Here is a 23,544-nt window from a genome sequence, read left to right as displayed (position 1 = left end):
CCAGTCACTGGGAGTACAGGCCTCACTCCAGTCACTGGGAGTACAGGCCTCACTCCAGTCTCTGGGAGTACAGGCCTCACACCAGTCACTGGGTGTACAGGCCTCAGTCTCTGGGAGTACAAGCCTCACTCCAGTCTCTGGGAGTACAGGCCTCACTCCAGTCACTGGGAGTACAGGCCTCACTCCAGTCACTGGGAGTACAGGCCTCACCCCAGTCACTGGGAGTACAGGCCTCACTCCAGTCACTGGGGGTACAGGCCTCACTCCAGTCTCTGGGAGTACAGGCCTCACTCCAGTCACTGGGAGTACAGGCCTCACTCCAGTCACTGGGAGTACAGGCCTCACTCCAGTCACTGGGAGTACAGGCCTCACTACAGTCTCTGGGAGTACAGGCCTCACTCCAGTCACTGGGAGTACAGGCCTCACTCCAGTCACTGGGAGTACAGGCCACACTCCAGTCTCTGGGAGTACAGGCCTCACTCCAGTCTCTGGGAGTGCAGGCCTCACACCAGTCACTGGGAGTACAGGCCTCACTCCAGTCTCTGGGAGTACTGGCCTCACTCCAGTCTCTGGGAGTACAGGCCTCTCTCCAGTAACTGGGAGTACAGGCCTCACTCCAGTCACTGGGAGTACAGGCCTCACTCCAGTCTCTGGGAGTACAGGCCTCACTCCAGTCTCTGGGAGTACAGGCCTCACTCCAGTCTGTGGGAGTACAGGCCTCACTCCAGTCACTGGGAGTACAGGCCTCACTCCAGTCTCTGGGAGTACAGGCCTCACTCCAGTCGCTGGGAGTACAGGCCTCACTCCAGTCACTGGGAGTACAGGCCTCACTCCAGTCACTGGGAGTACAGGCCTCACTCCAGTCTCTGGGAGTACAGGCCTCACTCCAGTGTCTGGGAGTACAGGCCTCCCTCCAGTCACTGGGAGAACAGGCCTCACTCCAGTCACTGGGAGTACAGGCCTCACTCCAGTCACTGGGAGTACAGGCCTCACTTCGTTCACTGGGAGTACAGGCCTCACTCCAGTCACTGGGAGAACAGGCCTCACTCCAGTCACTGGGAGTACAGGCCTCACTCCAGTCACTGGGAGTACAGGCCTCACTCCAGTCACTGAGAGTACAGGCCTCACTCCAGTCACTGGGAGTACAGGCCTCACTCCAGTCACTGGGAGTACAGGCCTCACTCCAGTCACTGGGAGTACAGGCCTCACTCCAGTCACTGGGAGTACAGGCCTCACTCCAGTCTCTGGGAGTACAGGCCTCACTCCAGTCACTGGGAGTGCAGGCCTCACTCCAGCCACTGGGAGTACAGGCCTCACTCCAGTCACTGGGAGTACAGGCCTCATTCCAGTCACTGGGAGTACAGGCCTCACTCCAGTCACTGGGAGTACAGGCCTCACTCCAGTCATTGGGAGTACAGGCCTCACTCCAGTCACTGGGAATAAAGGCCTCACTCCAGTCACTGGGAGTACAGACCTCACTCCTGTCACTGGGAGTACATGCCTCACTCCAGTCACTGGGAGTACAGGCCTCACTCCAGTCACTGGGAGTACAGGCCTCACTCCAGTCACTGAGAGTACAGGCCTCACTCCAGTCACTGGGAGTACAGGCCTCACTCCAGTCACTGGGAGTACAGGCCTCACTCTAGTCTCTGGGAGCACAGGCCTCACTCCAGTCACTGGGAGTACAGGCCTCACTCTAGTCTCTGGGAGTACAGGCCTCACTCCAGTCTCTGGGTGTATAGGCCTCACTCTAGTCCCTGGGAGTACAGGCCTCACTCCAGTCTCTGGGAGTACAGGCCTCACTCTAGTCTCTGGGAGTACAGGTCTCACTCCAGTCACTGGGAGTACAGGCCTCACTCCAGTCACTGGGAGTACAGGCCTCCCTTCAGTCGCTGGGAGTACAGGCCTCACTCTAGTCTCTGGGAGTACAGGCCTCCCTCCAGTCACTGGGAGTACAGGCCTCACTCCAGTCACTGGGAGTACAGGCCTCACTCCAGTCACTGAGAGTACAGGCCTCACTCCAGTCACTGGGAGTACAGGCCTCACTCCAGTCACTGGGAGTACAGGCCTCACTCCAGTCACTGGGAGTACAGGCCTGACTCCAGTCTCTGGGAGTACAGGCCTCACTCCAGTCACTGGGAGCACAGGCCTCACTCCAGTCTCTGGGAGTACAGGCCTCACTCCAGTCACTGGGAGTACAGGCCTCACTCCAGTCACTGGGAGTACAGGCCTCACTCCAGTCACTGGGAGTACAGGCCTCACTCCAGTCACTGGGAGTACAGGCCTCACTCCAGTCACTGGGAGTACAGGCCTCACTCCAGTCACTGGGAGTACAGGCCTCACTCCAGTCTCTGGGAGTACAGGCCTCACTCCAGTCTCTGGGAGTACAGGCCTCACTCCAGTCACTGGGAGCACAGGCCTCCCTCCAGTCTCTGGGAGTACAGGCCTCACTCCAGTCTCTGGGAGTGCAGGCCTCACTCCAGTCACTGGGAGTGCAGGCCTCACTCCAGTCTCTGGGAGTACAGGCCTCACTCCAGTCACTGGGAGTACAGGCCTCACTCCAGTCACTGGGAGTACAGGCCTCACTCCAGTCTCTGGGAGTACAGGCCTCACTCCAGTCTCTGGGAGTACAGGCCTCACTCCAGTCTCTGGGAGTACAGGCCTCACTCCAGTCTCTGGGAGTACAGGCCTCACTCCAGTCTCTGGGAGTACAGGCCTCACTCCAGTCACTGGGAGTACAGGCCTCACTCCAGTCACTGGGAGTACAGGCCTCACTCCAGTCACTGGGAGTACAGGCCTCACTCCAGTCACTGGGAGTACAGGCCTCACTCCAGTCACTGGGAGTACAGGCCTCACTCCAGTCTCTGGGAGTACAGGCCTCACTCCAGTCTCTGGGAGTACAGGCCTCACTCCAGTCACTGGGAGTACAGGCCTCACTCCAGTCACTGGGAGTACAGGCCTCACTCCAGTCAGTGAGAGTACAGGCCTCACTCCAGTCTCTGGGAGTACAGGCCTCACTCCAGTCACTGGGAGTACAGGCCTCACTCCAGTCACTGGGAGTACAGGCCTCACTCCAGTCTCTGGGAGTACAGGCCTCACTCCAGTCTCTGGGAGTACAGGCCTCACTCCAGTCACTGGGAGTACAGGCCTCACTCCAGTCACTGGGAGTACAGGCCTCACTCCAGTCACTGGGAGTACAGGCCTCACTCCAGTCACTGGGAGTACAGGCCTCACTCCAGTCACTGGGAGTACAGGCCTCACTCCAGTCTCTGGGAGTACAGGCCTCACTCCAGTCTCTGGGAGTACAGGCCTCACTCCAGTCACTGGGAGTACAGGCCTCACTCCAGTCACTGGGAGTACAGGCCTCACTCCAGTCAGTGAGAGTACAGGCCTCACTCCAGTCTCTGGGAGTACAGGCCTCACTCCAGTCACTGGGAGTACAGGCCTCACTCCAGTCACTGGGAGTACAGGCCTCACTCCAGTCTCTGGGAGTACAGGCCTCACTCCAGTCTCTGGGAGTACAGGCCTCACTCCAGTCACTGGGAGTACAGGCCTCACTCCAGTCACTGGGAGTACAGGCCTCACTCGCTGGGAGTACAGGCTTCACTCCAGTCACTGGGAATACAGGCTTCACTCCAGCTTTAGCTTGTTCTTGTGTGACTGTATCAGAAAAGAATGCCGTGTGAATGCTGGAGGATTCAATAGCTACAACCTCAGGAAAAACTCTTCTGCACTTTTAACAGAATGTACAGCACAGAAACTGGCCGTTCGGCCCAACGAGTCCAAGCTGGTGTTCATGCTGCACACGAGCCTCCTCCCACTCTAACTATCTCTCCCACCTCCTCCAGTATCCCTCTGCTCCCTTCTCCCTCGTGTCTGCATCAAGCCCCCACTGCCATTAAATGTGAATTAAAATCAACCCAAAGAATCGCTTACTAAATCACACCCCTCCCCCACGCACAGTCCCAACCCTGCATCGCTCCCCTCCCCACACGCTGGGCTCTTTTCTGGTGGTGTTGGCCCTGGGGGGAGTATTGTCCTAGAACACCGGGAGAACCCCCTGCTTTTCCTTGTGTTCCCTTGAGTTTAGAATTGACCCCCCCAGATAATACAAGCCCAGTCTGTGCAGCCTGTCCTCGTGATTTAACCCTTTTAGCCCCAGTCTCATTCTGGTGAATCTGCGCTGCTCCCACTTAACACTCCGAGTTCGGGGGAAACGGGCACGGGTGTTGGGTCACACTTGCAGGAAACGTATAAGATTCTGAGGGGGATTGACAGGGTAGATGCTGAGAGGCTGTTTCCCCCTGGCTGGAGAGTCTAGAACTAGGGGGCATAATCTCAGGATAAGGGGTCGGCCATTTAGGACTGCGATGAGGAATTTCTTCACTTGGAGGGTTGTGAATCTTTGTAATTCTCTGCCCCAGAGGGCTGTGGAGGCTCAGTCGTTGAGTATATTCAAGGCTGAGGTCGATAGATTTTTGGACTCTAGGGAATCAAGGGATATGGGGATCAGGTGGGAAAGTGGAGTTGCGGTCAAAGATCAGCTGTGATCTTATTGAATGGCGGAGCAGGCTCGAGGGGCCGAATGGCCGACTCCTGCTCCTAATTCTTATGTTCTTAAGATACTCAGTCATCGGTTGTGCTGAGTCCCGTTGAACGTGTCCCTTTGTGTGAGATGATTTATGAATTTCTGACCTCTGTTTTTTCAGAACCTGGATGGTGATGTGTACGAGAAGCTCCAGGAATACTTCACCCTGATCAGCAAGACCGAGATCGACACTTGTCAGTCGGGACAGGAATGTTTCCGCAGTGTTCTAGATTCCTCCAGTAAGGTAGTGGGATTTTTTAAGAGTTGAAATTGTGGAGTTTGCTTTAAGTGACTACCTCATTCTATTTGCGGTTTGTGTTTATGTTTAGAATAATAGAACCATACAGCACAGGAGGAGGCCATTCGGCCCATCGTGCCTGTGCCGGCTCTTTGAAAGAGCTCCCCAATTAGTCCCACTCCCCCTGGCTCTTTCCCCACAGCCCTGTAAATTAGTCCTCTTCATGTACATGTCCAATTGCCTGTTGAAAGTTCCTGTGGAATCTGATTCCACCGCCCTTTCTGGTCGTGTGTCCCAGATCACAACTCGCTGTGTAAAGAAATTTCTCCTCATCTCCCCTCTAGATCTTTCGCCAATTATTAACTCCTCTGCACCTTCTCCAGGGCCTTGACATTCTTCCTAAAGTGTGGTGCCCAGAATTGCACACAGTGCTCCAGCTGAGGCTGAATGAGAGAATTGTAAAGGTTTACCATGACTTCCTTGTTTTTGTATTCAATGCCCCAATTTACAAAGCCAAGTATTCCCTACGCTTTCTTAACTGCCTTATCAACTCGCCCTCCCACCTTCAAAGATTTGTGAATATGCCTCCCCCAGGTCTCTCTGCTCTTGCACCCCCTCAAAATAGTACCATTTAGATTATACTGCCTCTCCATGTGGTTCCTACCAAAGTGCATCACTTCACACTTATCCGCATTAAACTGCATCTGCCATGTGTCTGCCCATTTCACCAGTCTGTCCGTGTCCTTCTGAAGTCTGTTACTATCTTGTTCACTATTTACTATGTTGCCAAGTTTTGTATCAACCGTAAACTTCAAAATTGTACTCCTCATACCCAATCCAGGTCATTTACATATAACAAGCAAAGCAATGGCCCTAATACTGACTCCTGGGGGGACCCCACTGCATACTTCTCTCCAGTCAGAAAAACATCCGTTCACCTCTACATTCTGCCTCCTATCCCTCAGCCAATTACATACCCAAGTCACCGCCGTCCCTTTAATACCATGTGCTTCTATATTCTGATTACGTCTGTCATGAGGTACTTTATCAAATGCTTTTGGAAAGTCCATATATACAACATCTACCGCACTACCTTTGACGTAATAAAACTCACTACGCACTTGGTTTGAGTATAAAGCAAGGCTTTAATCAACTTGTTTCAAAATATGGAGGTCTAGTTATCTTTCACTAGTTCCTGTTTACAAAATGTCCTGGGCAAGCTGGGCGCACGCCCGAGTATTTATACTCCTTGGACGGCGCCACCAGCTGGCCATCCAGTGTTATTTCATGAGTCTTTCTTCAACGATCTTAACATAGAAACATAGAAGATAGGAGCAGGAGTAGGCCATTCGGCCCCTCGAGCTTGCTCCACCATTCAATGAGATCATGGCTGATCATCCAAATTCAATACCCTGTTCCTGCTTTCTCTCCATATCCCTTGATCCCTTTAGCCTTAAGAAATATATCCAACTCCTTCTTGAATATATTTAATGATTGGCCTCAACTGCCTTTGCGGTAGAGAATTCCACAGGTTCACCACTCTCTGGGTGAAGAAATTCCTCCTCATCTCTGTCCTAAATGGCTTACCCCTTATCCTTAGACTGTGACTCCTGGTTCTGGACTCCCCGACCATCGGGAACATCCTTCCTGCATCTAGTCTGTCCAATCCTGTTAGAATTTTATAAGTTTCGATGAGATCCCCTCTCATTCTTCTAAACTCCAGCGAGTATAAGCCCAATCGACCCAATCTCTCCTCATACGTCATTCCTGCCATCCCAGGTATCAGCCTGGTGAATCTTCGCTGCACTCCCTCCATGGCAAGAACGTCCTTCCTCAGATAAGGTTCATAACAATCTTCATCAGCCCTCTCTGTTACTTCATCAAAGGCTCAATCAGGTTGGTCAGACACGATTTGCCTTTAACAACTGTGTTGGGTGTCCCTTATTAACCCCTACTTCTCCACGTGAGAATTAATTTTGTTCCTGGTTTTTATAAACCTTGAATAATTTTTGGAGTAGATGTGAAAAGGCTCCAGTCAGTGCTCTCCTGAAATTACCTCTCACTCCAGGGCCCCCCGCCCCCCACTCCCGTCCTACACACTGTCCGTCCTCCCTGAATCCTCCATTAAAATAAAGACTCATTGCAGTGTCTCCTACTCTTCCACTCGAGCACAGGCACGATGGGCCAAATGGCCTCCTCCTGTAACCATAAAGGTACATGGTGTGAAACTCTTGTCTTAACTCATTCTCGGGAATGTGGGCGTCGCTGGCAAGGCCGGCACTTATTGCCCATCCCATAGTTGCCCTGAGGGCATTAAACGTCACCAACATAGGGTGGGACTGGAGTCACATATAGGCTCAGACCGGGTAAGGACGGCAGATTTCCTTCCCTGAAGGACATCAGTGAACCTGTTGGGTTTTTATGAGAATCCGACAGCCACACGGTCACTTTTACTGAGGCCAGCCGACAGATTGGGGTGCGGTACAGCAGGGGGGTTCTGTCCCTGCACTAATAATAATCATAATCAACTTTATTGTCATTGTTAGTGCACCAGTGCAGTACAACGAAATGTAGGCTTGCGGCTCCCGAGAGTGTACATTTAGATTAAGACATTTAAACATTCAACATACATTTGGCTTGTAATACATTAACATAAACATAACCATAATAAAGTGCATTGGCAGATGTGCAGGCTTTAGAGTTTATTTGTGGAGTTCAGTAGGATGACAGCCCTGGGAAAGAAGCTGTTCCTAAATCTGGTCGTACGGGTGCGAATGCATCTGTAGCGTCTCCCAGATGGCAGGAGGGCGAACAGACTGTGGCTGGGGTGGGTAGGGTCTTTGATGATGGTCCGTGACCTCCGTAAACAGCGTTTCTGGTATATGTGCTCTATGGTCGGTCGATCGTGAGATCCAGAGGTCGTGAGTTCAAATCCCACCACGGCAATTTGAGAATTTCAATTCAGTTTAAAACTCTGGAAATATAAATCTTGTCTCAGTAACAGTGACCGTGAGGCTGTCGGATTGTGTAAAAACCCAACGGGTTCACTGATGTCCTTTAGGGACGGAAACCTGCCGTCCTTACCCAGTCTGGGCCTATAGGTGACTCCAGTCCCAGACCATCGTGGGTGACTCTGAACTGCCCTCTGAAGTGGCCGAGCGAGACACTCAGTTTGTATCAAACCCGCTCCCAGCGGTTCAAGAAGGCGGCCCACCCCCACCTTCACAGGGCACTGGGGGTGGGCAATAAATGACTTGCATTTCTATAGCGCCTTTCACAACCGCGGGATGTCCCAAAGCACTTTACAGCCAATGAAGTAGTTTTTGAAGTGTAGTCACTGTTGTAATGTAGGAAACACAGCAGCCAATTTGCGCACAGCAAGCTCCCACAAACAGCAATGTGATAATGACCAGATCATCTGTTTTAGTGATGTTGCTTAAGGGATAAATATTGACCCCAGGACACCGGGGAGAACTCCCCTGCTCTTCTTCCAATAGTGGCCGTGGGATCTTTTACACCCACCTGAGAGAGCAGACGGGGCCTCGGTTTAACGTCTCATCCGAAAGACAGCACCTCCGACAGTGCGGCGCTCCCTCACTACTGCCCCTCCGACATTGCGGCATTCCCTCAGTACTGACCCTCCGACAGTGTGGCGCTCCCTCAGTACTACCCCTCCGACAGTGCGGCGCTCCCTCAGTACTACCCCTCTGACAGTGCGGCGCTCCCTCAGTACTGCCCCTCCGACAGTGCGGCGCTCCCTCAGTACTGTCCCTCTGACAGTGCGGTGCTCCCTCAGTACTGCCCCTCCGACTGTGCGGCGCTCCCTCAGTACTGCACCTCCGACAGTGCGGCGCTCCCTCAGTACTGTCCCTCTGACAGTGCGGTGCTCCCTCAGTACTGTCCCTCCGACAGTGCGGTGCTCCCTCAGTACTGCCCCTCCGACAGTGCGGCGCTCCCTCAGTACTGCCCCTCCGACAGTGCGGCGCTCCCTCAGTACTGTCCCTCTGACAGTGCGGCGCTCCCTCAGTACTGTCCCTCTGACAGTGCGGTGCTCCCTCAGTACTGTCCCTCTGACAGTGCGGCGCTCCCTCAGTACTGCCCCTCCGACAGTGCGGCGCTCCCTCAGTACTGCCCCTCCGACAGTGCGGTGCTCCCTCAGTACTGTCCCTCTGACAGTGCGGCGCTCCCTCAGTACTGCCCCTCCGACAGTGCGGCGCTCCCTCAGTACTGCACCGGGACTGTCGGCTTGCAGTTTGTGCTCAAGTCTGAACTCATCACTGTTTGTGGGATCTTGCTGCGTGTAAAATAGCTGCCTCGTCTGTCTCCCCAAATACGATCACTGCGCTTCAAGGTGGGCGGAGCGTTTCGGGCGACTGAGGGACGTAACGAACCATCGTGTAACTGCCAGTGCGATTCGAGCTCTCTCGATCTGTTCAGCCCAGACATTAAATGCACCAAGTGAGCGTCCTCTTGTGTTTCAATCGCAGGTTTCCCGCGAGTGCGACCTTCACTTGTTCCTCCGGGACAACCTGGTGTTTACTGAGGCCTCGCCGTTCCTGTTTCAGCCAGCCGGTTCAGACAAGGTGAGCCGGCGCTGGGGGAGATCGAACCAGTTCCCACCGCTTTACACTCCCCTGCTTCCCTCCTGCGCCGTCCGGAAGGAGGAACAGGAGTAGGCCATTCGGCCCCTCGAATCTGCTCTGCCATTCAATGAGATCATGGCTGATCTGCGACCTCAACTCCATCCACTCACCTTTGGCCCCTATCCCTTAATATCTTTGGTTAACAGAAATCTATCAATCTCTGATTTAAAATGAACAATTGACCCAGCATCAATTGATGTTTGCGGAAGAGAGTTCCAAACTTCTACCACCCTTTGTGTGTAGAAGTGTTTCCTAATTTCACTCCTGAAAGGTCTGGCTCTAAATTTCAGACTCTGCCCCCTAGTCCTAGACTCCCCAACCAGCGGAAATACTTTCTCTCTTCCCTTAATATCTTGAAAACTTCGATCAGATCACCCCTTAACCTTCTAAATTCTAGGCAATACAACCCTTGTTTGTGAATCTCTCCTCGTAACGTAACCCTTGGAGTCCGGGTGTCATTCTGGTAAACCTGCGCTGCACTCCCTCCAAGGCCGGTATATCCTTCCTAAAGTGCGGTGCCCAGAACGGAACACAATTTTTAAATTCATTCTGGGGATGTGGGCGTCGCTGGCGAGGCCGGCATTGATTGCCCATCCCTAGTTGCCCCGAGAAGGTGGTGGTGGGCCTTCTTCTTGAACCCGGTGTTGTGTTGTGGGGCCACCCAGGCAGGTGGTGAATATTCCATCTGCCTTTACCCCTGTGGATGATGGAGTGGCTTTGAGGGGTGGGCTGAGGAGATGAACCGCTCGTCATTGGGAAACTGCCCACCCTCTAGGACCAGGAGGAGGCCATTCAGCCCCTCGAGCCTGTTCCGCCATTCAATGAGATCAGGGCTGATCTGTATCTCAACTCCATCGACCCGCCTTGGTTCCGTAACCATGGATACCCTCACCCAGCAAAAATCAATCAATCTCAGTTTTGAAATTTTCAATTGACCCCCAGCCTCAACAGCTTTTTGGGGGGAGAGAGTTCCAGATTCCCACCACCCTTTGTGTGAAGAAGTGCTTCCTGACATCACCCCTGAACGGCCCGGCTCTAATTTTAAGGTTCTGCCCCCTTGTTCTGGACTCCCCCCACCAGAGGAAATAGTTTCTCTCTCTCGACCCGATCGAATCCTTTAATCATCTTAAACATCTCGATTAGATCACCCCTTAATCTTCTAAACTCAAGGGAATACAAGCCCAGTCTGTGCACCCTGTCCTCGGAATTTAACCCTTTTAGCCCTGGTATCATTCTGGTGAATCTGCGCTGCTCCCCCTCCGAGGCCGATATATCCTTCCTGAGGGGCGGGGCCCAGGACTGAACACAGTTACTCCAGATGGGGTCTGACTGGAGCTCTCTACAGCTGTAGCGTAACTCTGCCCTGTCCTTGTAGCTGGTCTGATTACACTTCAGGAGGTGATGGTCCAGATTCTGTCAGACAATTGAGGACCCCCTCGCTGCTGAACCTGAGCGGCAGCCGAGGTTTCTGCTCCACGCCTGACCCCATGACGGAGGGGAGGTCATCGATGAAGCACCAGAATATGGTGGGGTTTGAAGTTACGATCCCCGGGTTACATAGAAACATAGAAGATAGGAGCAGGAGTCGGCCATTCGGCCCCTCGAGCCTGCTCCGCCATTCAATGCGATCATGGCTGATCATCCAAGTTCAGTACCCTGTCCCTGCCTTCTCCCCATATCCCTTGATCCCTTTAGCCTTAAGAAATATATCTAACTCCTTCTTGAAGGGTTGCTGTTAGACATGGTTTGTGACGCTTACCGTGTCTGTTTCCAAATCCTGAGCAGCAAAATCTTATTTACAGAAAATGCAATTGGATTTTTTCAGAGTGGAAGCGATGCATTTTGGGCTGGAGTTGTTTTTACACCGGGTTAAAGTTTTACCTGGAGCAATATCGGGCAGTAACCGAGCTCCAGCAGTCAATGTTGTGTGTCCGGCCGGTTATTAATCGACTCCCTCTGTTGTTCACCACACGGTAGGTTTGCCAATTGGAGATTCAGCTGGGCGGCAGAGACAGAGACACCAGTCTGGACAAGGAGGCCTGCAAGTGGGCAACTAAACTGGCCAATAACCACAAGGTCATTGCCCACGGGGATCGGGTCAGTGAGAGCAACTTCACTCCTCAAGTCTCTTTGCTGCTGTTGTCACGTTCACTCTGTGGAAGGGAATATTCCCGTTCTCCAATCAAGGGCCGTGATTATCACAACACTGGCCTCTTAACTCCGCTCTATAGCTTCCACACACTCTACGATCGACTCGACGATCTCCACACACTCTACGATCGACTCGACGATCTCCACACACTCTACGATCGACTCTACGATCTCCACACACTCTACGATCGACTCTACGATCTCCACACACTCTACGATCGACTCTACGATCTCCACACACTCTACGATGCACTCTACGATCGCCACACACTCTACGATCGACTCTACGATCTCCTCACACTCTACGATCGACTCTACGATCTCCACACACTCTACGATCGACTCTATGATCTCCACACATTCTATGATCGACTCTACGATCTCCACACACTCTACGATGCACTCTACGATCTCCACACACTCTACGATGCACTCTACGATCTCCACATACTCTACGATCTCCACACTCTACGATGCACTCTACGATCTCCACACACTCTACGATCTCCACACTCTACGATGCACTCTACGATCTCCACACACTCTACGATGCACTCTACGATCTCTACACACTCTACGATCTCCACATACTCTACGATCTCCACACACTCTACGATCGACTCTACAATCTCCACACACTCTACGATCGCCACACACTCTACGATGCACTCTATGATCGCCACACACTCTACGATGCACTCTGCGATCTCTGCACACTCTACTATCTCCGCACACTCTACAATGCACTCTGCGATCTCCGCACACTCTACGATCTCCGCACACTCTACGATCTCCGCACACTCTGCGATCTCCGCACACTCTACAATGCACTCTGCGACCTCCGCACACTCTGCGATCTCCGCACACTCTGCGATCTCCGCACACTCTGCAATCTCTGCGCACTCTACGATCTCCGCACACTCTACGATCTAACCCACTCTACGCTTCCTTGCAGGTTTTACACAACTTAGAGCAGCGAAGGAAACCGTTGTCGGAGGAAGAGGCAGTGAGCATCGAGTCAAAGATGGAAGAGGTCAAGGAGAGCATCAGGAAAGCAGAGGTACGGGGTCACTGGGAGGGTTGTAAACCCAGTGTCACCTTTACTAAGCGGTTGTGTGAATGTTGAACGCGCTGTAACGGAGAGCTGCGTGTTCACGAGCGAGGCTACGTGGGATGTTTCAAGAGACGTGTTGACACTGGGTTCATCCGAACACGATGGACTGACCGCGGGGGGTTGGGGGGTGATCGATAACAGAGTGACCGCTGACATTTTTTATTCGTTCTTGGGATGTGGGCGTCGCTGGCAAGGCCAGCATTTATTGCCCATCCTTCATTGCCCTTGAGCAAGTAGTGGTGAGCCGCCTTCTTGAACCGCTGCAGTCCGTGTGGTGAAGGTGCTCCCACAGCGCTGTTAGGGAGGGAGTTCCAGGATTTTGACCCAGCGACGATGAAGGAACAGCCGATATATTTCCAAGTAAGGATGGTGTGTGACTTGGAGGGGAACTTGGAGGTGGTGGTGTTCCCATGCGCCTGCTGCCCTTGTCCTTCTAGGTGGAAGAGGTTGTGGGTTTGGGAGGTGCTGCCGAAGAAGCCTTGGCGAGTTGCTGCAGTGCATCTTGTAGATGGTACACACTGCAGACACGGTGCGCCGGTGGTGGAGGGAGTGAATGTTTAAGGTGGTGGATGGGGTGCCAATCAAGCGGGCTGCTTTGTCCTGGATGGTGTCGAGCTGCACTCATCCAGGCAAGTGGAGAGTATTCCATCACACTCCTTACTTGTGCCTTGTAGATGGTGGAAAGGTTTTGGGGAATCAGGAGGTGGGACACTCACCGCAGGTCTCTGAACACTGCTGACCCCGTTGACCCAGCAGAGTGACGACACGTGCACACGCACAGGGATCACCAGCAGGAACCCTGGATATCATTGTCCCGCTCACTAGCCCAGCATCGGAGGCTCACTGGCACCCTGGCTAATCGACATCGATAGGCCAGCAGTGGAACCTGGACCTCTCCCAATCTCCGAGACTCGGTTAGGTGCTGCAAAGGTGCAATAGCCCATAATAAAGGAGCAGGGTTTGTGTGAGGCTTTCTTAGTGGAGCTGCCCTGCAGCTGGACGGTGCGGGGAAACCTCTGGGCTGCTCCTGAGCAATTGTAGCTTTTTGTTTCTGATTCAGACGAGCAAGGTGAAGGCCGTTTCACGCCTGAACCTGCTGCGCGAGGCCGGACTGGAGGTGGACGCATGGATGGTCAGCACCATGAATCAAGCAAGTGAGGAGCTGGAGAGAGAGAGGAAGCTGAGCGAGGCTCGACTGTCGAACGGAGGACTCTCCCCAGAGGTGAGGGAGCTTCAAACAGCCAGCACGCCAAGGCTCCCGGCAGTGGGAGGCAAATCGCCTTTTGAATAGAGTGTCCCCGGCGGGCCGAGTCACACAGGCCGGGGATCACCAACAAATCCGGCAACATGTTTCTCAAAGAACTTCATCAATCTCTGTCTCTCTCTCTCTCTCTCTCTCTCTCTCTCTGTCTCACTCTCGCTCTGTCTCTCTCTCTCTCTGTCTCACTCTCGCTCTGTCTCTCTCTCGCTCTGTCTCTCTCTCTCTCTCTCTCTCTGTCTCACTCTCGCTCTGTCTCTCTCTCTCGCTCTGTCTCTCTCTCTCGCTCTGTCTCACACTCGCTCTGTCTCACTCTCGCTCTGTCTCACTCTCGCTCTGTCTCTCTCGCTCTGTCTCTCTCTCTCGCTCTGTCTCTCTCGCTCTGTCTCTCTCTCTCGCTCTATCTCTCTCTCGCTCTGTCTCTCTCACTCTGTCTCTCTCGCTCTGTCTCTCTCTCGCTCTGTCTCTCTCTCGCTCTGTCTCTCTCGCGCTCTGTCTCTCTCGCGCTCTGTCTCTCTCGCGCTCTGTCTCTCTCGCGCTCTGTCTCTCGCGCTCTGTCTCTCGCGCTCTGTCTCTCGCGCTCTGTCTCTCGCGCTCTGTCTCTCGCGCTCTGTCTCTCGCGCTCTGTCTCTCTCGCTCTGTCTCTCTCGCTCTGTCTCTCTCGCTCTGTCTCTCTCGCTCTGTCTCTCTCGCTCTGTCTCTCGCGCTCTGTCTCTCGCGCTCTGTCTCTCGCGCTCTGTCTCTCGCGCTCTGTCTCTCGCGCTCTGTCTCTCTCGCTCTGTCTCTCTCGCGCTGTCTCTCGCGCTCTGTCTCTCGCGCTCTGTCTCTCGCGCTCTGTCTCTCGCGCTCTGTCTCTCGCGCTCTGTCTCTCGCGCTCTGTCTCTCGCGCTCTGTCTCTCTCGCGCTCTGTCTCTCTCTCGCTCTGTCTCTCTCTCGCTCTGTCTCTCTCTCGCTCTGTCTCTCTCTCGCTCTGTCTCTCTCTCGCTCTGTCTCTCTCTCGCTCTGTCTCGCTCTCGCTCTGTCTCGCTCTCGCTCTGTCTCGCTCTCGCTCTGTCTCACTCTCTCGCGCTCTCTCTCGCTCTCGCGCTCTAGCGCTCTCTCTCACGCTCTCTCGCTCTGTCTCTCTCTCGCTCTGTCTCGCTCTCTCGCTCTGTCTCGCTCTCTCGCTCTGTCTCTCTCGCTCTGTCTCTCTCGCTCTGTCTCTCTCGCTCTGTCTCTCTCGCTCTGTCTCTCTCTCGCTCTGTCTCTCTCTCGCTCTGTCTCTCTCTCGCTCTTTCTCTCACTCTCTCTCTCGCTCTCTCTCTCGCTCTCTCTCTCGCTCTGTCTCTCGCTCTGTCTCTCGCTCTGTCTCTCGCTCTGTCTCTCGCTCTGCCTCTCTCTCTGTCTCTCTCGCGCTCTGTCTCTCTCGCGCTCTGTCTCTCTCGCGCTCTCTCTCGCGCTCTCTCTCGCGCTCTCTCTCTCGCGCTCTCTCTCGCGCTCTCTCTCGCGCTCTCTCTCTCGCGCGCTCTCTCTCGCGCTCTCTCTCGCGCTCTCTCTCTCGCGCTCTCTCTCTCGCTCTCTCTCTCGCGCTCTCTCTCTCTCGCGCTCTCTCTCGCGCTCTCTCTCTCTCGCGCTCTCTCTCTCTCGCGCTCTCTCTCGCGCTCTCTCTCTCGCGCTCTCTCTCTCGCTCTCTCTCTCGCGCTCTCTCTCTCTCGCGCTCTCTCTCGCGCTCTCTCTCTCTCGCGCTCTCTCTCTCTCGTGCTCTCTCTCGCGCTCTCTCTCGCGCTCTCTCTCTCTCGCGCTCTCTCTCGCGCTCTCTCTCTCGCGCTCTCTCTCGCGCTCTCTCTCGCGCTCTCTCTCGCGCTCTCTCTCTCGCGCTCTCTCTTTCTCGCGCTCTCTCTCTCTCGCGCTCTCTCTCTCGCGCTCTCTCTCTCGCGCTCTCTCTCGCGCTCTCTCTCGCGCTCTCTCTCTCTCGCGCTCTCTCTCTCTCGCGCTCTCTCTCTTGCGCTCTCTCTCTCGCGCTCTCTCTCGCGCTCTCTCTCTCGCGCTCTCTCTCGCGCTCTCTCTCGCGCTCTCTCTCGCGCTCTCTCTCGCGCTCTCTCTCGCGCTCTCTCTCTCGCGCTCTCTCTCGCGCTCTCTCTCTCTCGCGCTCGCTCTCTCTCGCGCTCTCTCTCTCTCGCGCTCTCTCTCGCTCTCTCGCGCTCTCTCGCGCTCTCTCGCGCTCTCTCTCGCTCTCTCGCGCTCTCTCGCGCTCTCTCGCGCTCTCTCTCTCTCGCGCGCTCTCTCTCGCGCTCTCTCTCTCGCGCTCTCTCTCTCGCGCTCTCTCGCTCTCTCTCTCGCGCTCTCTCTCGCTCTCTCTCTCTCGCGCTCTCTCTCTCTCGCGCTCTCTCTCTCGCTCTCTCTCTCGCTGTCTCTCGCGCTCTCTCTCGCTGTCTCTCGCTCTCTCTCTTGCTGTCTCTCTCTCGCTGTCTCTCTCTCTCTCGCTGTCTCTCTCGCTGTCTCGCTGTCTCTCGCGCTCTCTCTCTCTCTCTCGCGGTCTCTCTCTCTCGCTGTCTCTCTCTCGCTGTCTCTCTCGCTGTCTCTCTCTCGCTGTCTCTCACTCTCTCTCGCTCTCTCTCTCGCTGTCTCTCTCTCTCTCTCTCGCTCTCTCTCTCGCTGTCTCTCTCTCTCGCTGTCTCTCGCTCTCTCTCGCTCTCTCTCTCGCTGTCTCTCTCTCTTTCGCTGTCTCTCTCTCTCGCTGTCTCTCTCCCGCTGTCTCTCGCTGTCTCTCTCTCTCTCTCTCGCTGTCTCTCTCTCGCTGTCTCTCTCTCTCTCGCTGTCTCTCTCTCTTTCGCTGTCTCTCTCTCTCGCTGTCTCTCTTCCGCTGTCTCTCGCTGTCTCTCTCTCTCTCACTGTCTCTCTCTCTCGCTGTCTCTCTCTCTCTCTCGCTGTCTCTCTCTCTCTCTCTCTCTCTCTCTCACTGTCTCTCTCTCTCTCTCTCTCTCTCTCTCTCTCTCACTGTCTCTCTCTCGCTGTCTCTCTCTCGCTGTCTCTCTCTCTCTCTCTCTCTCTCTCTCACTGTCTCTCTCTCGCTGTCTCTCTCTCGCTGTCTCTCTCTCGCTGCCACTAACTATTTTCGATCTGTTTGTTAATTTCACAGTTTGATGATTTGGATTTCACTGATTTTGAGGAATTTGATGACAACAATGAGATCTTTTATGAGATCAGCGACTCCAACACAGTCAGTCCCCCTCGTGTGTACCCAGTGTGCTGTAAAGTACTCTACAGTTACCAGGTAGGTCGGTCAGGAGCGAACTTACCTCCAGTGTCTGCCGTGACTCAGTGGGTAGCCACTGAGTCAGAAGGTCGTGGGTTCGAGTCCCACTCCAGAGACTTGAGCCCCTAGTCTCAGCAATGTGATAATGACCAGAAAATTGTTTTAGTGGTGTTGGTTGAGGGAAAAATATTCGCCCCAGGACACGGGGGAGAACTCCCCCTGCTCTTCTTCGAAATAGTGCCAGGGGATCTTTTACATCCACCTGAGAGAGCAGACGGGGGCCTTGGTTTAATGTCTCATCCGAAAGACGGCACCTCCGACGGTGCAGCGCTCCCTCAGTACTGCCCCTCCGACAGTGCTGCACTCCCTCAGTACTGCCCCTCCGACAGTGCAGCGCTCCCTCAGCACTGCCCCTCCGACAGTGCTGCACTCCCTCAGTACTGCCCCTCCGACAGTGCAGCACTCCCTCAGTACTGCCCCTCCGACAGCGCGGCGCTCCCTCAGTACTGCCCCTCCGACAGTGCGGCGCTCCCTCAGTACTGCCCCTCCGACAGTGCAGCACTCCATCATTACTGCCCCTCCGACAGTGCGGCGCTCCCTCAGTACTGCCCCTCCGACAGTGCGGCGCTCCCTCAGTACTGCACCTCCGACAGTGCGGCACTCCCTCAGTACTGCCCCTCCGACAGTGCGGCGCTCCCTCAGTACTGTCCCTCCGACAGTGCGGCGCTCCCTCAGTACTGCCCCTCCGACAGTGCGGCGATCCCTCAGGACTGCCCCTCCGACAGTGCAGCGCTCCCTCAGTACTGCCCCTCCGACAGTGCGGCGCTCCCTCAGTACTGCCCCTCCGACAGTGCAGTGCTCCCTCAGTACTGCCTCTCTGACAGTGCAGCGCTCCCTCAGTACTGCCCCTCTGACAGTGCAGCGCTCCCTCAGTACTGCCCCTCCGACAGTGCGGCACTCCCTCAGTACTGCCCCTCCGACAATGTGGCGCTGCCTCAGTACTGCCCCTCCGACAGTGCGGCACTCCCTCAGTACTGCCCCTCCGACAGTGCGGCGCTCCCTCGGTACTGCCCCTTCGACAGTGCAGTGCTCCCTCAGTACTGCCCCTCCGACAGTGCGACGCTCCCTCAGTACTGCACCGGGAGTGTCAGCCTAGATTTTTGTGCTGCTGTCTCTGGGGTGGGGCTTGAACCCAGGACCTTGTGACTCAGAGGTGAGAGACAGAGAGAGCGAGACAGAGAGAGAGAGCTACCCACTGAGATAAACTGAGACAAAGGAAGAAACCTTGGTCAGATGCCCCAATGGGTGTGCCGATGATTGCAGCAACCAGGCGCCGAGCTGAACCGCCACATCAGGAAGTCCCCGGGCTCCGTTGTGTGTCCGTGTGGTTGTGCCTGATCTTGGCTACGGTTAATGTTCCCGATAAGGTGTGCGCGGCTGCGCAGTAATCGCCAAGGTTCTGCGCTGGCCGCTCGCCTGTAGTGCAGAACAAAGCGCCGATTACAGGGAACGTGGGTTAGGGTGGTGCTGAACAGACACCAGCGGACTCCACATCGCTCAGCTAGAGACAGGCCGGCACATCGGCCAGGGTTCCCGCTCCTGATCGCAATCCAGCCACTCCCTGCTGGCCAGCACCCGCGGACATCCGGGTGAGAACGGGATCGGACTCAGTTGTGATGCCCACCTCGGTTGAATAGGCCACACAGATTCACTGGTATGAGCCACAGGACTAGAGACGGGTCCGGTGGATCCCCGAAGACTGTACCGTAGCGCGGGAGGGGGAGGAGTTCAGATCGGCGAAGCTGGCTTCTGTTCCCGTGCCGCGCTCATTAGTTTCATGCTGCTGTTTGCTGTTTTCTCGCCCGCAGCTCGCTCGTGAACTTCGCCCCAAGGACCGGGTTTGTGTCCGCCGCCAGGTGCATTCGCAGGGAGAGGTTGTGTCTGTTGATTGAACATGACATAGAATCACAGCACTGGAGGCCATTCGGCCCATCGTGCCTGTGCCGGCTCTTTGAACGAGCTCTCCGATTAGTCCCACTCCCCCTGCTCTTTCCCCACAACCCTGTGAATTTTTCCTTTTCCAGTATTTATCCAATTCCCTTTTGAAAGTTACGATTGAATCTGCTTCCACCGCCCTTTCAGGCAGCACGTTCCAGATCACAACAACTCGCTGTAAAATAATGTTTTCCTCACCTCCCCTCTGGTTCTTTGGTTATCGACCCTCCTGCCGCTGGAAACATTTTCTCCTTGTTTGTTCTTATACATAAGGACATAAGAACATAAGACGTAGGAGCAGGAGTCGGCCATTCGGCCCCTCGAGCCGGCTCCACCATTCAATAAGATCATGGCTGATCTGATCTTGGCCTTGACTCCACTTCCCTGCCCGCTCCCCATAACCCTCGACTCCCTTATCGTTCAAAAATCTGTCTATCTCCACCTTGAATATATTCAGTGACTCCGCCTCCACAGCTCTCTGGGGTGGAGGATTCCACAGATTCACGGCCCTCAGAGAGAAGAAATTCCTCCTCATCTCCGTTTTAAATGGGAGCCCCTTTATTCTGAAATTATGCCCCCTAGTTCTAGATTCCCCCACAAGGGGAAACATCCTCTCGGCATCCACCCTGTCGAGCCCCTTCAGAATCTTATATGTTTCAATAAGATCCCCTCTCATTCTTCTAAACTCCAATGAGTATAGGCCCAACCTGCTCAACCTTTCTTCATAAGACAACCCCTTCATCTCCGGAATCAACCTCGTGAACCTTCTCTGAACTGCCTCCAATGCAAGTATATCCTTCCTTAAATAAGGAGACCAAAACTGTACGCAGTACTCCAGGTGTGGTCTCACCAACGCCCAGTACAGTTGTAACAGGACTTCCCTACTTTTATACTCCATTCCCTTTGAAATAAAGGCCAACACTCCATTTGCCTTCCTAATTACTTGCTGTGCCTACATGCTAACTTTTTGTGTTTCATGTACAAGGACCCCCAGATCCCTCTGTACCGCAGCATTTTATAGCCTCTCTCCATTTAAATAATATTTTGCTTTTTTATTTTTCTTACCAAAGTGGATAACCTCTTTTTTCCCACATTATGCTCTTCATGATTTTGAACACCTCTATTAAATCTCCCCTGATCCTGCTCTGCTTTAAGGAGAACAATACCAGCTTCAATAGCCTCCCTACATCTCCACAAATCTGAAGTCCCTCATCCCCGGAACCATTCTAGTAAATTTCCTCTGCACCCTCTCCAAGGTCTTGACATCCTTCCTAAAGTTCTGGTGCCCAGAATCAGACACAATTCTCCAGCTGGGGCCTAACGGGTGTTTTATAAAGGTTTAGCATAACTTGTGCCCTATGCCTCTTTTTATAAAGCTAATACCTAATTTCCTCGATCTCTTTCCTCCCGTGCACAGGCCTCACAGTCGGATGAACTGACCATCACACTGGACGAGCAGCTCGAGGTGATTGAAGATGGCGACATGGAGGATTGGGTGAAGGTGAGACCGGCGGAGATCGTTCAGCACGGAGCAAAATACCCCCACCCCACCCCCGCACTGGAATATCAACCCCAGACCCTCCTCCCCCCATCACTGACTGAGCTGGGATTTAGGGCTGGTCCCTCACTGACTGAGCTGGGATTCAGGGCTGGTCCCTCACTGACTGAGCTGGGATTCACTGCTGGTCCCTCATTGACTGAGCTGGGATTCAGGGCTGGTCCCTCACTGACTGAGCTGGGATTCAGGGCTGGTTCCTCACTGACTGAGCTGGGATTCAGGGCTGGTTCCTAACTGACTGAGCTGGGATTCAGGGCTGGTTCCTCACTGACTGAGCTGGGATTCAGGGCTGGTTCCTCACTGACTGAGCTGGGATTCAGGGCCGGTCACACTGAGCTGGGATTCAGTGCTGGTCTCTCACTGACTGAGCTGGGATTCAGTGCTGGTGCTGCACTGACTGAGCTGGGATTCAGTGCTGGTCCCTCTCTGACTGAGCTGGGATTCAGTGCTGGTCCCTCTCTGACTGAGCTGGGATTCAGTGCTGGTCCCTCACTGACTGAGCTAGGATTCAGTGATTTGGGACGTCCTGAGGCTGTGAAAGGTGCTGTATACAAAGCAAGCTCTTTCTAAAAAGGCTTTTTGAAAATCGTGTTCCCCAAGAATAACCAGACCACAAACATTAACCGGCCCTGTGATTGTGGTCAGGAATGATCTCCAGCTCCAAACACGACATTGGGACTCCCAGACACTCGCTGCTCTTTCCAAGTGAAATCTCAGATTGAGTGATTTATTTTGTGAGGTTTGAGCGTATTTGAAAGTATTGGCGGAGTACAGTACTGCGTATAATACAACCAACCCTTGTTGTGGACTCGGGGCAGCTGTCGGTCAAAGGCCTTGAGCCTTGACCCAACTCCCAGGGTCCGCCCTCTCCGTGACCTCACCAGACAAATGGAGTGACGAGGATTCGCAACACGGAGGGGCTCGCGTCCGGTTTGATATTTGCTCCGAATGGATTTTTGACCCACACTCGATTTCAACAGATAATCATAGAATGATACAGCTCAGAAGGAGGCCATTCGGCCCATCATGCTTGTGCCGTCCCTTGGTAGAGCGATCCAATTAATCCCACTCCCCCGCTCCTTCCAGCCCAGTAACTTTTTTCCCCTTTTTTATTCGTTTTTATGGGATGTGGACGTCGCTGGCGAGGCCAGCATTTATTGCCCATCCCTAGTTGCCCTTGAGAAGGTGGTGGTGAGCCGCCTTCTTGAACCGCTGCAGTCCGTGTGGTGAAGGTGCTCCCACAGCGCTGTTAGGGAGGGAGTTCCAGGATTTTGACCCAGTAACGATGAAGGATCGGCGATATATTTCCAAGTCAGGATGGTGTGTGACGTGGAGGGGAACTTGGAGGTGGTGGTGTTCCCATGCGCCTGCTGTCCTTGTCCTTCTAGGTGGAAGAGGTCGCGGGTTTGGGAGGTGCTGCCGAAGAAGCCTTGGCGAGTTGCTGCAGTGCATCTTGTAGATGGTACACACTGCAGCCACGGTGCGCCGGTGGTGGAGAGAGTGAATGTTTAAGGTGGTGGATGGGGTGCCAATCAAGTGGGCTGCTTTGTCCTGGATGGTGTCGAGCTTCTTGAGTGTTGTTGGAGCTGCACTCATCCAGGCAAGTGGAGAGTATTCCATCACACTCCTGACTTGTGCCTTGTAGATGGTGGAAAGGCTTTGGGGAGTCAGGAGGTGAGACATTCGCCGCAGAATACCCAGCATCTGACCTGCTCTTGTTGCCACAGTATTTAAGTGGCTGGTCCAGTTAAGTTTCTCCAATAGAAATATTCAAAATTATGAGGGGTTTTGATGGAGAAAGTGAGAAACTATTTCCTCTGGTTTGTGGGTCAGTATCCAGCGAGGGAGTGGGACTAATTGGAGAGCTCTTTCAAAGAGCCGGCACAGGCACGATGGGCTGAATGGCCTCCTTCTGTGCTGTATCATTCTATGATTAAATCTCCCCTCAACCTTCTCTGCTCTAAGGAGAACAATCCCAGCTTCTCCAGTCCCTGGTATGGTCCTGGTAAACCTGACATAAATCGTGCCATTCCTGTAGAAAGGACTTATGAAATATACTGGGCGGCCTGCTGGTGGCGCTGTCCAGGCAGAGCATAAATACTCGGGCACGGGCCCAGCTTGCTCAGGGACATTTTGTAAACAGGAACTAGTGAAGGACAACTAGATCTCCATGTTGTGAAACAGTCGATTAAAGCCTTGTTTAACACTCTGACCAATTGCCTAGTAGTTTTGTAACGTCACCTCCTCTGTACCCTCTCCCCAAACATTCGTTGGTCCTCTCCTGCCCATCATTTTCGTAAGTCCCTGCACCAAACCCCAACCCCAGACTGCCCCCTTCAAACCTCCGCAGTCTTTAGTTAATTTGCTTACTGTCTAGTTTTAGTTTCAGTCCATTTCTTTTTCCCTTCTTCAGGCTCGGAATAGTTCTGGCCAGATAGGCTACGTTCCGGAGAAGTACCTCCAGTTCACGGGCGGTACCGTTCAGTCCAGCAGGACCCCAGCGGCCACTTCCTGCGATATTACCTCTTACTCCTCGTCCAGTAGCTCCGCGGAGCAGGAACTGATGGGCAGCAGTGGCCTGGAGCGGGCAGTGGATGGAGGTGGGTGTAACCGTGATATTTTACCTGTTGTGGAGTTCGGGTGTGGGGCCAGAGGGCTGGGCACCACGTCCTCCCGAGAGGGGCCGAGAGCAGACCAGGTGAATCAGCAAATGTTTCATTGACTCCGGGTTTCACTGTTAAAAGCCTATAAACGGCGGGGAGTA

The 23,544-nt window shown here is 54.0% G+C and overlaps 1 protein-coding gene across 3 annotated transcripts in view; it reads left to right on the top strand.

Moving 5' to 3' along the window:
• Positions 1 to 23,544, top strand: part of LOC147114393 (F-BAR and double SH3 domains protein 2-like) — a 176,306-nt gene that overhangs the window by 129,427 nt on the left and 23,335 nt on the right. For all 3 annotated transcript variants that reach the window (XM_085996065.1, XM_085996064.1, XM_085996063.1), the window contains 8 exons: positions 4,710 to 4,832; positions 9,314 to 9,409; positions 11,447 to 11,566; positions 12,576 to 12,680; positions 13,795 to 13,956; positions 17,111 to 17,245; positions 20,640 to 20,723; positions 23,194 to 23,380. In XM_085996065.1, coding sequence (XP_085852191.1) covers positions 4,710 to 4,832; positions 9,314 to 9,409; positions 11,447 to 11,566; positions 12,576 to 12,680; positions 13,795 to 13,956; positions 17,111 to 17,245; positions 20,640 to 20,723; positions 23,194 to 23,380 — 1,012 coding nt within the window. The remainder of the gene's footprint in view (positions 1 to 4,709; positions 4,833 to 9,313; positions 9,410 to 11,446; positions 11,567 to 12,575; positions 12,681 to 13,794; positions 13,957 to 17,110; positions 17,246 to 20,639; positions 20,724 to 23,193; positions 23,381 to 23,544) is intronic.

The sequence above is a fragment of the Somniosus microcephalus genome, chromosome 8 (assembly GCF_052327205.1).
Source record: "Somniosus microcephalus isolate GS21.2 chromosome 8, FLI_Smic_1.0, whole genome shotgun sequence".
Classification (NCBI taxonomy): Eukaryota; Metazoa; Chordata; class Chondrichthyes; order Squaliformes; family Somniosidae; genus Somniosus; species Somniosus microcephalus.
This window is presented reverse-complemented; position numbering and strand designations above follow the sequence as displayed.